This window comes from Pterocles gutturalis, unplaced genomic scaffold (assembly GCF_000699245.1).
Source record: "Pterocles gutturalis isolate BGI_N339 unplaced genomic scaffold, ASM69924v1 scaffold18307, whole genome shotgun sequence".
Lineage (NCBI taxonomy): Eukaryota > Metazoa > Chordata > Aves > Pterocliformes > Pteroclidae > Pterocles > Pterocles gutturalis.
In genome coordinates, this window is record NW_010113309.1 from 8,234 (window position 1) to 23,497 (window position 15,264).

Sequence of the window (15,264 nt, forward strand, 5' to 3'; positions counted from 1 at the left end):
GTGCGAGGACAGGCTGAGAGAGTTGGGGGTGTGCAGCCTGGAGAAGAGAAGGCTCCGGGGAGACGTTATAGCGGCCTTCCAGTGCTGAAAGGGGACTACAGGAGAGATGGGGGGGCTCTGGATCAGGGGTGCAGGGACAGGACGAGGGGGAACAGTTTTAAGCTGAAAGAGGTCAGATTGAGATGAGATACTGGGAAGAAGTTTTTCACTGTGAGGGTGGTGAGGCAGTGGCCCAGGTTGCCCAGAGAAGCTGTGGATGCCCCATCCCTGGAGGGGTTCAAGGCCAGGCTGGATGAGGCTTTGGGCAACCTGGGCTAGTGGGAGGTGTCCCTGCCCATGGCAGGGGGTGGCACTGGATGGGCTTTAAGGTCCCTTCCAACCCAAACCATCCTGTGATTCTATGGTGGAAGCCTGAAACATCACTGAAGAGCCAGGCACTAATGCAGGACAACGGAGATGCTCTGGCACAACTACAGTTTCAGACTCTAAACAGAAGGTTTTAAAGCGAAGGCAGAGTTCGAACACAATAACCAAGCCATGGATTAGTCAGGTTGCTGGGGTGCTGCCACCACCACGGAGGGCAGTGCCCGTGGGGGGCCCTGGGGCAGGTGGTGGGTCCCCGAAGCCCCTGTGGCTGGTGTGGCAGGGTGTAAGCTCTGTGGCTGGCCCAACATGAGGTGACACCCGGCTCTTTCCAGGCAATTAAAACCACACGTTGATGACCTCCTCGCACTTTGCAGGAGCAGCTTCCCCTGGCGACGGGGGGAGCTTCCCCTCCTGTCTGCCTGGCTGCTGGACACCTCCCGCCACCACTTTTCTTCTCGCCACGCAACTGCACGTACCTCAATGGCCAAGACTCCGATGGCAAGGGCTCCTGCAAGGTACACGTAGGTCTCAAAGGAGTTCAGGATCACGGTGTAGCAGCCCTAGGAGGGACGAAACGTGGTGAGGGACATCTGAGCAGCACATCGCGTTGTTCTCCCAGCACAGCCCTCCCCACAAGACGTGTTCTCACATGAGGCACCACAATCACAGCTCCCCTCCCTGCCACCCTGCCCCACAGCCACAGGACGATTTGTTTAAAGTCAAGGCAGGAGATTCTTGAATCCTCTCTCATAGCCAGCAGCCCTTTCACACCCAGGACCTTTTCTCTGTGCCCTCCCCCAGAAGAGCATGGGTGAACACCTGCTGATCTTCTGGCCACAGGAGAATTAATTTCATTAAGAAAGGAGATGCACTACAGGAATCCTCCCACTTATGCAGCATAGCCACCATCATCTTTAGTGTAATTTATTATTGCTCATACAGTTCATTGCTCATACAATGCAAAGGTTTCAAGATGTTTCTGAGAATCACCAGCGTATCCTGGCCTCAGTTCTCCCACCTTAAAATTCCAACCCACCAGCAAATTTCTGCAAGTAGGTCATACATCAAGAGAAACGTAAACTGGAGTTTGTCCAATGCAAAAAGGAGCTCTCCTCCCCGCTGAGCACATACTTCACACATACACGTTTAGTCCCATCCACACTGCTGGGATGTTTCAATCACCTGATTTTTTTTTTCCTTCCACCCAAAAAGAAAACGTTTGAACTGCAAAGACAGCACAACAGTTACACGCTGGTGTCCATGCCAGACCCTGCTCCCTGCGGGTGAGACACAACCAGAGGAGAGCAAGCGAGAGCAGAGGGGATCCGCTCCCGAGGCAGACCCAGGGAGTGCAGACCACTGGGGCAGTCAGTAATTGTGCCATTAAAAACCACGCTCTTATCAACACGAGACCGCTCAGCAGCAGCTCTGTTCTGGCCATGTTTCAACCCAATTTTCACAGAAAAGCATCCAGCCCAGCAACAAAATGTTTGGGTGTTTGCCAGAACTCCAACCTTACGCCAACTTCCAGCACGCCCTGCTCAGGTGGCTACAAGCCAGGGTAAAGCACAAGCATGGCCAGCGCTGTCCTACCAGCATGATGCCCAAAGAGCCTGCCTTTGCTCCAGGGATGTCCGAATCCAGCACTCAGTTGTTTGGGAGTGTCTCTCCCATTTTACAGAACTGCCTCACTGTGTAGCTGTGCCCACCGCGTCTCCCACCAACCCTCTGCAGTGACAAGGGCTCACCTTGCCCTGCCTCGGCATCACCACGTAGGGAAAGCTAAATCTGTTATCTGCTTCAACATTCTTTCTCAAAACTAATTTCTCTGCCCTCCCCGCTGTTTGTCACCCCATCTCCTCCTGGCAGTCAGAGCTGGCAGAAGCTGTACAGTGCTGTCTGCTATGGGCAGTTGGACTAGATGACCTCCATGGTCCCTTCCAACTCAAACTATTCTATGATCTCTATGCGCCTTTGCCAGGCATTTCCAGTGCCAGGCAAGGAACAGCTCACACGCTGCTTCCAGACTCCTTTAACTCCCTTTCATAATGTGCTATCAAGTGCTGTAAAGAAGACCGCTGCTTAGTCTGGAGAGAAAAGGGAGGCTGGTACGTATATGGTCAGTATGGAGCTCAGCTGCCTTACTAATGCCAAGGTCTTCCACTCAGGATCTTTGCTAGGAAGTTTCTTAAATTTCACCTCTTGATCACAACGCAAGGAAACACAACGGGTAGTCATCACTGTCAATGACATGACAATGAACTGCCTTGTTCCAGCCTAGTATCGGGGAAAAAATTATTAAGCTTAGAGGCTTGGCAAAAGAAATGCCCTTTTTCTACTATGAAGAGTAACAATGCAGAGAAATGCAGCTTTCCAACACTCCTCTACCTTGGAAAACAGGCATGGTTTCCTGTGCCTCTGTAACCCTCAGTCTCTTGGCTGCGTATGCTGTTGATGAGGAAACTCAAGAGTCTTTGTGAACTGAACTGGAGCCAGATCCATCCCATCCTCGCTGACCTGTGCTGACTTGCTAATTAACTTCTCAGACACAGTACTAACCTTCAGAAACACAATAAAACTTGTCATAAACTTCCACCCCACCTCTCAGTCCCTTGGGAAAAAAAATCTTCATATTTCTGCCGATACAGCACAACATGCACACAACGAAAGGGGATTTTCTAAACCAGACATGCCACGACTTTGAAAGCTGCCAGCAGAAGTGTGATCAGGATGTGAGCTCCAGCTTCACTAGCTGTTCCTGACCACCACAGCCATCTCTCTGGAAGGATGTGAAACTCCTTTTCCCGGCGCTGGGCTTCCCTTACCTGTCGGTTCTGAAACCTCTCGACGCCTGTGAGGCAGGCTTCCTTGTTGATGAACATCCCTTCCCGGCTCTGGAGCTCTCTCTGGCAACAAGCCTCCGGTGTCGCCTTCTCCAAAGAGGAGTGTGGAAGATGAGGGACAGCTTCAAAATCTTCTGGTCCATTCACCCCGCAGCAGGCAAACTAGGGAGAGGCGTGGAGAAGAAAGGAAGACAGAGTTGACACTTTGCCCTGAAAGCAGACACAAGAAATCTAGCAAAGACCTATTCTTGTAGGGATCAAAGCTGTAGTCAAAACAGAGGCAAAACAACTGTTGTTTCCAAACAACTGGGTTGTGCTCGTACCTTGGAGCTTCTGTTTCATCAAAGCGTTTTTATGAAGTCCCACTGTTCCCACGTCATACTGTAGACTCCAAAGGTACACCCCTGGGAATATTGCCATGAACTACAGAGGGCTTTGGAGCACATCCAGAATGACTTGCTTGAGATCACCCAGCAGGTCTGTAAGGGAGCCAGCGGTACGATCCAGGCTCCCAGCTGCCCGTTCTCCCCATCACTGAGGGCCAGGATCGTTGCTGCTCAAAGGCACTGCTCGGTGATTCAAGTAAGGTCCCTTTTCAGGATTCAAGTCAGGTCCTTTTTAAGGATTCAAGTCATACTCTGACTCCTTTCAGTCAGCAAAAGAAAATGTCTTTATTAAAGTCCTGAATCAGCACGAAGGGCACCACTCATCTTTTTCTTTTAAAGACTTTTCACCTGCAGATTCTGACACCCTCCTCTTCCCTCCCGAAGAGATACCCCACGGGCCGTACTGAGCACTAAGCTCGCATGTGTACACACACAGAACTTGTACCAGACAATCACAACTCTGATTCCAATGACAGCTGATCTTTAACCCGCCTGATGAGGGTTGTAATACCAAAGTCCATTTTGATGGCAAACACGTCTATACCGAAAATGTACCATCAGGCACACTCCTGCCTAATCTGCCACCTGCCAACTCCTTTCACAAGAGCTAACAAAAAGTCACTAGTTAGCACCAGTTTTTGGCTGCTGTTGGCTGGGAATGGTTTTGAAGTAGCCTGCGAGGCGAAAGGTCCAGAGTAGGTGCAGCACTATTCGGTTGCAGGCAGCTCCAGGGCTTTCTGTGCCCACTGTCTGAAAGCTGGGGGTACCCAGTCGGGTCCAATGCTTCAGGCTCAGGCAAACCCCAAAAAGGCTGGCGCAGTCACGGGCAGCGTCTCGGCTCGCTTTGAGAGAGATCGGCTACCAGCCACATTCTCACCTCCCTCCCACCACGGTCACAAACCCCGGTGCTGACCCAACAGGATGGTTGAAGGAGGCTGACCCCAGGCACGCCGAGCACCGCGTTGGTGGCCACTGACCACGGGCAGCGTGGGACTGGCACGACCCAACTTACTGTGATCATAACAGAGTTCCAGGTGGAAGAGAAGACGTCCGTGTCGTTGTTCCTCAGGTAATGCTTCTTCAGCTCCTTGGTGAAAAACTCTCTGGTCAGCTGGAACGCACAGACAAGTGGAAACACAAAGGTTACTGCCAACACATCTTTCCCCAGCGCTTTCCAAAGCTCCCTTTTGTGAACACAGGGAGTTGTTTAGTTGTTTTGGTTTTGGTCCTTTTTTTTTGCAAACCTCAGGGGAGAAGCATGGGAAAAGCCACTGGCTGAACCATAACTATTATCCCGCGGGAATCGTCCCTGTTCAATAAAACCATTGCTCATTAAAAGCCAGGGACTGGATATCTATACTTGTTGTAAGCTCATGGTTACATTTAACGATTGGTTGGGTTTTTAAGTACTCAGCACTACTCAGAAGTGTTTCATTAGTTGAAACAGGACTAAAACAGATTTCAGAAAGATCTTCAAATCCACACCCAAATAGTAGCTTAACTCGTTAGGTGTCATGAGGTCTGCAACTGAAGCATGATTTCCCCCCCACTTTTCATTTTAAACCAGCTAACTTCCTACTAACGATAGGAGAACTGCTCTGAATTCACTTCCATGGGTGAGAAATCAGAATCAAGCCCTAATACCAAACTTTCTGTGAATGAGAAGGAACTAAAAAATATGTAATGACTATGAGATGTTTTGAGTCTGCTTACAAATCACAGAAAAATACCATTTCCCTGACAATGCTTTAGATTATCTAAACTAACCTGCACACACAAAGAAAAATATCCTCTTTATATTTCCAGTGTTTAGATAATTTAAACATTTTTCTCCTAAGGTCAGCAATAAAAACGAATGGAATTTAATTTACTCCTCTTTACATTTACAGTAAAAGAAAAACCGAACAAACATTTTGGCTCAGGGTCTTCTCACAAAGTCAGCCACCTTGAAATTACATTTACTGAGGATCACTCTCTGGAGAACTAGTAAACACAGAAGCTTAACAGTCGGTAAACTGAATACCCCACTTCAAGCTTGTCACCTTCCTGTCACTTCAGGATGAAAACTTCAAGGAATCTCCTTTGCGGGTTCCCAGCAGGTCTTGACTTGTGTGGTCTGTTTTCTCAAACACCTTGTGAGTCGTGATGCACACAGGCAGCAATCTCTCTGCCGCTGCAGAACCTCAGCGCAAGGGGCTGCACCCAGCTGGCTGCAGCACTGCTCTGATGCTGTGCATTTGCAGGATCAGAAATCAAACCTGCCTGAAAACCAGCCCTTCTCTCTGCCGTTTGTACGGCACTGTGGATGCAGGAACACACACCACTACGAGCTGTTCTTGATACGCAACATGAAATATCGCACGTACACATCCATATGGATGAGATGGATGGGCAGGCACAGAAGCAAAAGCACAAAATTGTTTGTTTCCTTTGTAATGCTATCACAAAATTTAAGGAAAAAAAAAAAAGAGAAGGCTGTGGTAACTCTTTAGAAGACCCCAAATACCACTTAATATTGACTTCTCTTTTACGAACACAAACCAAGGGCACAGTTAATGACTAAATCAATACTGGCTGAGACTTTCTCGCAATGACTGCACTGACGCAGGCAGTTCGGTCTCACTGCCTTTTAATGAGATATGCTGCGAAGTTCCTAAATCATTTTTATGAGACAGAGATTAACTCTTTTTTTTTTTTCTTTTTTTTTTTTTTTTTTTTCTCTTGAATGTTAAAATACCAGAGGATCCGAGAGGACTGGCGTTCTCCTTTGGGAATTTCAGAGCGCTGAGGGAAGGCCAGGTTAGGAGACGCTGAAACATATCCTCAGTGTTCTCCTTTCCTTCCCTTTCTCCGCGTACTTTATCCACCCTGCAGAGACAGCAGCACATTTTTTTGATGCCTGTCTATTTCTGAAGCCCAGACTTTGAAGCTGATATTACCATTGGTAATAATCCTAGCTGACTGCCTTTGGCGGGGTCTAGAACAAAAGAGTCATTTAAATATAAAGCGAAATCTTTATTTTGACAGCAGCAACCCCAGAGGAAAATGTTCGGAGTTTGTGTGTGATTTTTTTACGAGACTTGGCCCAAAACAAAGCCTAGTGCTGGAAGGGTAAGTCTGCCAGGAACATAACTGATTCCGTTCTGTTGCTCTTACACTGTTTGTCTTGAACATCTGATGTTTGCGGGGGGAGGGAAGAAAAAAAAAATTGATCAGCAGAAGCATCTTCCTTCTTTTAAAAAATTGCTGACAAAGGAGGAAAAAAGTCAGGGCGAGTCCTGCGCAGACGCACGTGGCCCCTCTTGTTGAAGCTGCTGAGGTCTGTGCACAGGGGAGCAGACAGCAGGAGCTATTCAGAAGGGAGTGAAGGATCCGGTAATACAACTAGAACTTTGCACACACTTCCAACAACACAGTTGTGTCAGCCGTAGTCATGAACAATGAAGAGCCATCTGGTTTTTCCCAGCTGTTTGGGGGGACACACCTCCAGTACAGAAGCAGCACGTGCATTTGTACGTTTATACACCAGCCAATGACATGGGAATTTTTTTTGTCACGCTCATTCCAAAAAATAGCTTATCTGGGATTACTGCAGCCAAATGAAAAGGACTTAGGAGAAAGAGGGAATTTTGGCACATCACAGGCATGCTGGCACTGGCTGGGAAGGTCACAGCCTTCTCAGTCAGAGTACTGAATGCTGCGTGAGAAGCTAGCTTCACAGTGCCTGCTTGGAGAACAGGACACAGGAGTGCCCACCGGCACCTGCCCGGAGCATCCCGGCTTTTCTGACACAGTACAGGGCTTGTACTGGAGATACGGTCACCAGAGCTGCTGTTGCTTCCAGCCAAGAGACCCCCAGCTGCTCGGCTGAAGGATGGACGGTCCACGATCTTTAGCTTTTGCCTTATGTCTGAGAAAACAGAGGTATCCTGAACAAAGCGACTTGTCTATTAAGTGCCAGAACTGGGGCTAAAAACCCAAACACCTTGACTCCATCCAGAGCCCTGCCACTGGACTAATCTGTTCCTACCATCCGGCTGGCTTACTTGCCAAGACAATTCATTACGAAAAAAGTCAAGTATTCCTCCGAGGCTTTCCCCATCCAGACCTCTGGAGGGCATATACAGAGCAATTCCTGAACACAAGCCACATCGCTTTCCCACAGCCTCTCTCTGTTGTTCATGGAAGACATTATTTTATGGAAAGTCTTCTAGATGAAAAGGGCTCTCCACCTTCCAAAACCTCTTTTACAAAGGAAGAAAAACTCCGGTGCTCCCATAGCCAATTCACAACAGCCGTCCTCTTCAGAGGCAGCTTTTAAACAGTTCTTTGGGACCCCAGCCGGGCTTTCAGACCACAGCAGCGCAACATCGCTAACACCACTTCCACTCACCCCACCACCACGCTGCTTCACTGACGCTTCATCTCATGTCAAATCTCAGCAGAAAACATCTCTTTTCTCCCTTATTTTTGTCTCTTAATTTCTTCCACTCCCTCAGCTATCAATAATTTAACTCTGTTGAGCATTTGGGAGCTAGCTTGGATGTCAAACGCTACGCCAGAGAATGCTGCGCTGAGCATCATCTGGAAAGTGAACAGCCAGAGCCTATTCTTCTCTCTTGTCTCACTGTATACACCCAGTGGGGCCACTGCCATAGGGACTGGTGCGGTGACCACCCTGTGAAAGTAACTTGTTCTGTAGGGAAGAGAGAAGCACATCCGAACCTGACCTTCAGCTGCTACTGTGAAGAATCCTTCCTGCCTGAAAGACCAACCCTGTCCCTGCAGACACCCTGTCCAGCCATACAGCCTCACCCTGCCCCAAAGACGACAGCAAAGTCAGCAACAACTAGTGACCAAGCCAGAGGAGCTACTACCGACATACACAGCAACAGCAAAACAAGGTGGGTTTGGGTTTTTGTGGTGGTTTTTTTTTTTTTCCAGAAGAAACCTGAGGAGAGAACAAATCACAAGAATCTGCAGACCAAGTTTAACTTCTGCACAGAGCCACCTCCAGCTATGTTGGGATCTGACGTTCTTCATTCCTTCCCATTTACGTCCTTCCCGTCAATCATTCTGACAGAGTGGGAAACTGGGGATGCAAACGAGACAAGCTCAGGAAAGACAGAAGTTTGTTCCCCTTCAAGTTGTATCTCACAAAACTCTGACAGATGCCACAGAAGTCTAGAATAACCACCGTGACCTTATCCTGCAAGGGAACACGTCCTCACCTATCCCACGGCTCCCACGGGAATGGCAGGTCCCGATGCTTTGCCCAGGAGGCTCCTAGCAACCGAGGGACAAGGACACAGCCGCCCCTGCAGTCACCCCACACACAGGACTCCCCGTGAGCCTCTCTGATTTCTTGTACCTCTCCCCAGCGTCCCGCAGGCAGGTGGGAGCAGCCAGCTCACCCAGCGCCGGCTCACCAGGACTGCGTTCCCTCTCCGCCGTGAAGCCTGTACCTGGGGCTGCAGGGCAGTCTCTACGTGTGCGGTCTTGCTGCTTTGTGCTGAACCAAAGGAATTCTCTACAAGCTCCCAACAGCAGCGCTGCAATGACCAGAGCACACCAGACCCCCCATGCTGCAGCCTATTTATGGAGCGGGAGCTGTTCCCGTGGAGGCATGGTCTCCAAGCCCCAGCTGGGATGGATGCTGTCCCTTCCTCGCTGCCTTCAGAGCTGAGGCAAAGACAAAAAAAAAAAATCCTCTCACCGCCTCCCCCAAGACCATCCGACTGCACAAACGTCACGCTGTCCTGATATGAGCTTGCTAAGCCTTGGTCCTTTGCTTATCGAGTGGTTTTTGGTTTTTTTTTGTATTTGAATAAAATTAAAACTATGTCCTGGCTCAAGAAAATGATCATTTTACGTGGCCCTCCTGCGCTCACGCTACTTTTCTGTCATGTTCAGTCCAGGGAACATGCTGTATTTTCTCCTACTACTGGCAGAGACCAAATAAACAAAATAAATACTAACAGTCACTAGTGACCACCTCTCCTAGCCAACGTTTTTTCACAGCCATCACTCAGAGTCATATTTCAAAGACGGGCTGACTTAAGAAGGATGGACCTAGTTCAGTCAGGCTTTTCTTCGCACATGTGGGAACGCGAAAAAAACCACCCAAACCTTTGCTGGTTAGAGAAACACGTGAGACCGTGCTTACTGCCAGTGAGTAAAAGCTTACTACTAGCATAAGGGAGGGATGATGGCCCTACGACAATATGCACAGCAGCAGAGTAAAGAAAGGCTACACCATGTGAAATGACACATCATATGTGGAGAGGATGACCAGAAACTTCTAAGCAGGGCAATGGATCCATTGATGGGACTCAAAATGGGACATGGGGACACTTGCTCAGGGCAGGTCAATCTTACAAGCAGCATTGAGAGGAATCTGGTGAGCACCAAAACATGAGAATGCAAGAAGTAATATGATTAGAAGATGCACAAGAGAGTTTTTGCACTGCAGAGCAAGCATTGTGAGGGAAACAGGAGGTTTCACTATTAATATTAACATTAAACACATGCTAAACTGAAAAAAGCAAAGCCTTGCTTTTAACCTTAGTGTGACTTTATTAACACTTCTCTCCGATGGAACATGCAGCTGGTTTGGCTGCAGAAGAATCAGGAAGACTCTAAAAAATGTAGGATTTAAGTATTGCCCCAGTGTACACCTCCTGTGTACATCAACCATCCACCTTGCACGTACCAGATTAGTTAGCCTGTGCTGGCTTGCTGGCCGTTGGGGGGTACTAATGAAGTGGTTTTGTTGGTATGTGAAACAAATGGTTGCTGTACAAATGAATCAGACACCATCTAACACTGCACTCCAGCTATGTACAACCCCACCCGGGTTCAGATTTTGCCCACCCTAGGATACTTACGTTTTCTCTGAAGATAAAAGCCAGGATTGCAGCTGAAAGCTCCGCCAGGAAGATTAACAAAATGAACATGAAGAACTGGAAAAGAGAAGACACAGAAAAAACCCAGACATACTATTAGGTGCGTGCAATAGGCAGCAGGAACGTAGGGTTTTGAAAGTCACCAAAGAGATGGAAAAAAATAACCAAGCAGATTTTTTTTTTTCTCTTGACAATCAAAAATAGCTATGAGACAGTAACCTGGAGCAGGGTTAAAACTGTAAACTTTGATGGAAAAAGTTCTATGATTGCGTAGATACAGGGTTAAACCGTCCTGATGCTGTGAGGGAAGGTAGGGCAGGTAACACACCACACGCATACACCTACATACACACACACCCTCCTCATCACAACAGAAACCATTTGACTCCAATGTGATCATGGCTCATTTCGTACGGAAGGAGGCAGTGGGACATGTACTCAAGTGTTTACACCTATGACCAAGACTGAGTATTCTGCATTTCAGGACAAAATTAGCCTTGGCTAACACCCTCATCCACACAATGGCAATGCACTGAGTTAAGTACGCTGGTTATTCAGCTGGGATGAAATAACAGTTCCTACATGCTGACATGGCATCCGTCCGCTGGGAACCACAGGAAACGTTGCAGGGGAAAAGGGGAGCTGAGGACTTGCTTTCCCGCAGACAGTCAGACACGGCAGGTAGAATCAGGTCTCCCATCCCTATGAACCATGCAGAACCTCCATGGAAAGCTGGGAGCAGCCCATCAGAGCTGCAGCTTGATTCTGCAAGTTACCATCCACGTCTTGTACGATATCCAAAGTGTGCAGAGTCACAGCCTTAAATTAGGAGCACGCTGCAGACCTGACAGAAAGACTGAGTGGCAGCAGAAGAGAAACAGGCATCCAGTTTGACCTAAAACCACTCCACATCTGTCATCATAATTCTAGGGAAGAGAGATGAAAGCTGAGAGGCATATGATTGTTCAGTTTGAGCTGGAACTCTATTTTCATCCTGTGGCACAGAAAGCTCAGTTACACAGATGCCTCCTGCCAGCTTGATGCTGCTTTCAGTCCGTAGCGAAGGGTTAAAGGAGAAGGCAGGGATGTGCCCTCCAACATCCTTAAAGCAGCCAGTGCTGGCACTGAGAACTCCTCTGGGCACAGAGCAGCAAGTGGCTAGGTTCACACCCTCTCCCAAAACAGCATTTATCTACACTCTTGGAGACAAAATAGCAGGCTCGAGAAACCATAAGCCTGAACTAGATGGATATTTATGTTCTTATAGCCCTAAAGAGAAATGACCATTTGAGATCCAGCCCTTCTAACATTCCAGGATCCCAAGAATTAACCCACAGACTCAAAGATGATGTTACAAAGCTGAGTGAACGTTCAGAAATGACCGTGGGTCCTTCTGAAACAGAAGGAAGGCAGGCGGGGTCAGAAGTACTATGGTGATCCCTGAGCAAGGATTTATAAACAGCATCTGAAATTCCGTGCACCGTGCATTTCAGTGATGGAGAGATAATTCAAACTGCCTGCTTGGAATGGGCAAAATATTGTTTTGTTGTCAATCATCAGAGCTATAAGCGATTTTTCCCCACTGGAAAAGTGCATGCACCACCCTGTCCCATTTGTCTTCCTGCTTCTGCAGCGGAAACAAAAGAGAAGGAGCCTGGGCTCACATGACAAAACGAGGAGAGTCAGACGAGCAGGGACTTCGGCTCCTAACAGAATGCTGCTGCTTGATTTTGCTGAAGTAGCTAACGCTATAATATATTCTTACTGCTGGAGTTTTCTGTGTTGCTTCTTTTTTTTTCTTGCTCGGGGGCTGTTTTGTTTTTAATTTCACCACAGGAGGGCAAAGAACAAGTGATGAGAATGAACGGTGCTTTGCAAATTCCCATCATCATCCATCAAGGGATCTCAGCATAGCCACTAAGAGGTCTAAGGTGGTGATCAAGTGATTAATCCCATCACCCCGCTAATTGCATTTCATTTACTGATTACTGGGTGGCACATGTTCACCCAACCTCCAGCGCAGGTCTGGGCAGAAGTGGAAGCAGCCATTCCCAGATTATCTCTGATAAGCTTCATTATCATTCACAAACTGATTTACGCTCACATTGTGCAGCCTGTGTTACAGATTCGTTAACAGCTACCAGAGAAGAAGCATGAGCAACCATTAGGGCTGAAGAGAAAAAGAAGACGGATCATCAGCGTTTCAGAACTTGCTCTCATTCTGCATTTTAAGGAGAGTCAACATCTGCCTATTATGTTTTGCCTCCCCAAATTAAATGGATTACTGCTGCATGAGAGCACTAACCAGCCCACTGGTGAGTGCAGCGTACGGGACATGGCAACCTCACGCTCCAGTTCACTTAAACACAGGCACCAGCCACATCCAAGGTGAACATCCCGAGGAGTGGGGTCTCCCATGGTGGTCGAAAGACCTGCCTCAGGCTCCTGGTGATGGTTACAGGTTTATCAGAAGTTTCCACGAATCAATGTTTCATGTTTCCTTGTCAGAACTCACCTACTCTTCCAGTTTCAACAGTGCTGTTCCAAAAAGAGCAGTAACAGCCTCTAACCAAAGGACCCACGTTTTCATGCTGGAAAGTTTCAGGGACTACTGCATCCATTTTACAAGAGTACAAAACCATGCTGGAAAGTTTCAGGGACTACTGCATCCATTTTACAAGAGTACAAAACAGGATGTTTGCACTCAAAACTAAGCCAAACGAAGCTAACACGGACTCTTCTTGTTGCAAAGCTGAATTCAGTCCCTTGGTGAAAAAAAAAAAAAAATTTGCACGTGTGGGATTTTTTGTATGCTCAACAGCACATTGGATTCTGATTTTTATGGTGTTCTTTTGCAGTCTGAGGGTCTAAAGAGGACAACCCCGAGGTTATCCAACGTCTGATTTGTAGGCCAATGCTTGTTGCTTTTTGTGAGTCAAGTCCAAATGCTGGGAAATCTAGAAACACTTCACAGCCTTGTGCTTAATGCAGCATGCTTGGTTCCACAGTGGTTTTTTTAACAAAAGACAATCAGCTTAATGAAAAATGAAAGTCCTTGTAAACACAGAAGCCAGAAGCTAGCATGCGTTTATGCATCTGTCTTGTCCCTTCTATCTTCTGCATACATTTGGACTAAAAGCATCAGATATACATTATGCATCCCTGGGAAATCCCACTCAAGCAGCTCTCTGGCTCGTCAATTCTTTTAACAACTTAGTAAGAGGACTTGACTTGATCTACCAACTTCTCCCTAAGTACCAGCCCTCTGAAGCCTAACCCTCTCCATTTTCCAAGGGTGTTCCTCGTTGTCCTGAGACGAACAATTTGCCTTTCCAATGCCTCAAACATACTCCCATCAGATTTCTGGTTTCACAGACGTTTTATGCATTTTAACACCAGCTGGTGTAGCCCCCCAAAAAAGCAGAAATTAGTAATACATTTTCTTGCTTCACACCAGCACAGATCCTTGTCCAAGGGCTCCACTGCTGCTGGACGTGAGATGAGATGGCAGGTTAACAGAGTTGACTTTGACACCAGAAGCCCTGGTAGACCTGATCAAAGCAGAACACTAATTCCTCATCCAGTAAAGACTTGTAGAGCTTCTCCTAGTCTAGGGCATTACTTCCAGGCCCATATATTTCTCACACTCCAAGTATAAAATAAAATAATAGAAGTAAATAAATAAAGCAGCATGGCTCAGAACTATCTCTAAGAGTCAGAGAAGTAATAACCACAAAATTGAGTGCGCTGGAGTATAACTAAAACACCAGGAGGAGCATTCAAATCGTGATGTCACTCTGTGATGTCAAACCAGGAGAGGGCATGGCCCAGAGCTCCCTTCCTCCAGCCAGGTCCCCAATCTGTATGTAGCATATGTGGTCCAAACTGAAAATATGACTCTCCCATTCACTTACAACAAATAATCCTCACCACACATAACTTTTAGTTCCTTACACTGACAGGGAGAGGGTCTGGAGTAACCTCAGCCTCATAGAATCATGGAATCACAGAATCATTAAGGTTGGAAAGGACCTCAAGGATCATCAAGTCCAACTGTCAACCCACGGTTGGGCCTGATCCTTTGCATTTTGTTAGGTTCCTCTGGGAAGATGTCAATGACAAAAACCCCAAACCCCAACAGACCCAGAGGGAGAAACAAAAGGTCATGTTTAACAAAAATGAAAGAGAAAACTCATGATCTTTGTGTTTCGATACATAACCAATCATGCCTTCCAGTAAGAGATAATGGCTGGAAACCCTGCAGCACCAGAACTTGGGGTGAAGGTCAAAAATGACTTATTTTAGAAGCTAGCTCTTTGTAAATAGTACTTGATGACCACATGGTCTGAAATTTAAGGCAAGGCCACCACGCAGTTCTGAGCTGGGCATTTCTGCTGCCATCACACAGATGTTCTGCTCCACGAATTCCCTCTGCTTTGTCGTGAACCAGGGAGGAATGAATCCACGAGTGGAGCTGCGGGGTTTTAGGCAGACAAAAGAGGACCATTTCTGGTCACTTTATAAAAGTAAAAAAACCCAACAAATAGGATCATTTTGAAGCAAAGCTTAACAAAGCTTAACCAAGTAAAAATACACTCCTAGACTCCATATCCACTGGTCTCAAGCCTGGTACAGGGAAGAAGCAAATTCTCTGTATTTCTAGTTGTATGTAAAAGCACCCTAAGCCTATTTATTATCTAAAGGAATAATTGCTACAAGAACAGACAGAGATTCACACACTGATCACAGCATCCAGTCACCCCC

The 15,264-nt window shown here is 47.2% G+C and overlaps 1 protein-coding gene across 1 annotated transcript in view; it reads right to left on the reverse strand.

The window, feature by feature from the left end:
- The window catches only part of TSPAN18 (tetraspanin 18), a 51,728-nt gene that overhangs the window by 675 nt on the left and 35,789 nt on the right, over positions 1 to 15,264 (reverse strand). Inside the window, exons 5-8 of the mRNA XM_010074450.1 lie at positions 10,483 to 10,557; positions 4,608 to 4,706; positions 3,192 to 3,371; positions 843 to 926 (exon numbers count right to left, since the gene is read on the reverse strand). Of these exons, the coding sequence (XP_010072752.1) occupies positions 843 to 926; positions 3,192 to 3,371; positions 4,608 to 4,706; positions 10,483 to 10,557 (438 nt within the window). The remainder of the gene's footprint in view (positions 1 to 842; positions 927 to 3,191; positions 3,372 to 4,607; positions 4,707 to 10,482; positions 10,558 to 15,264) is intronic.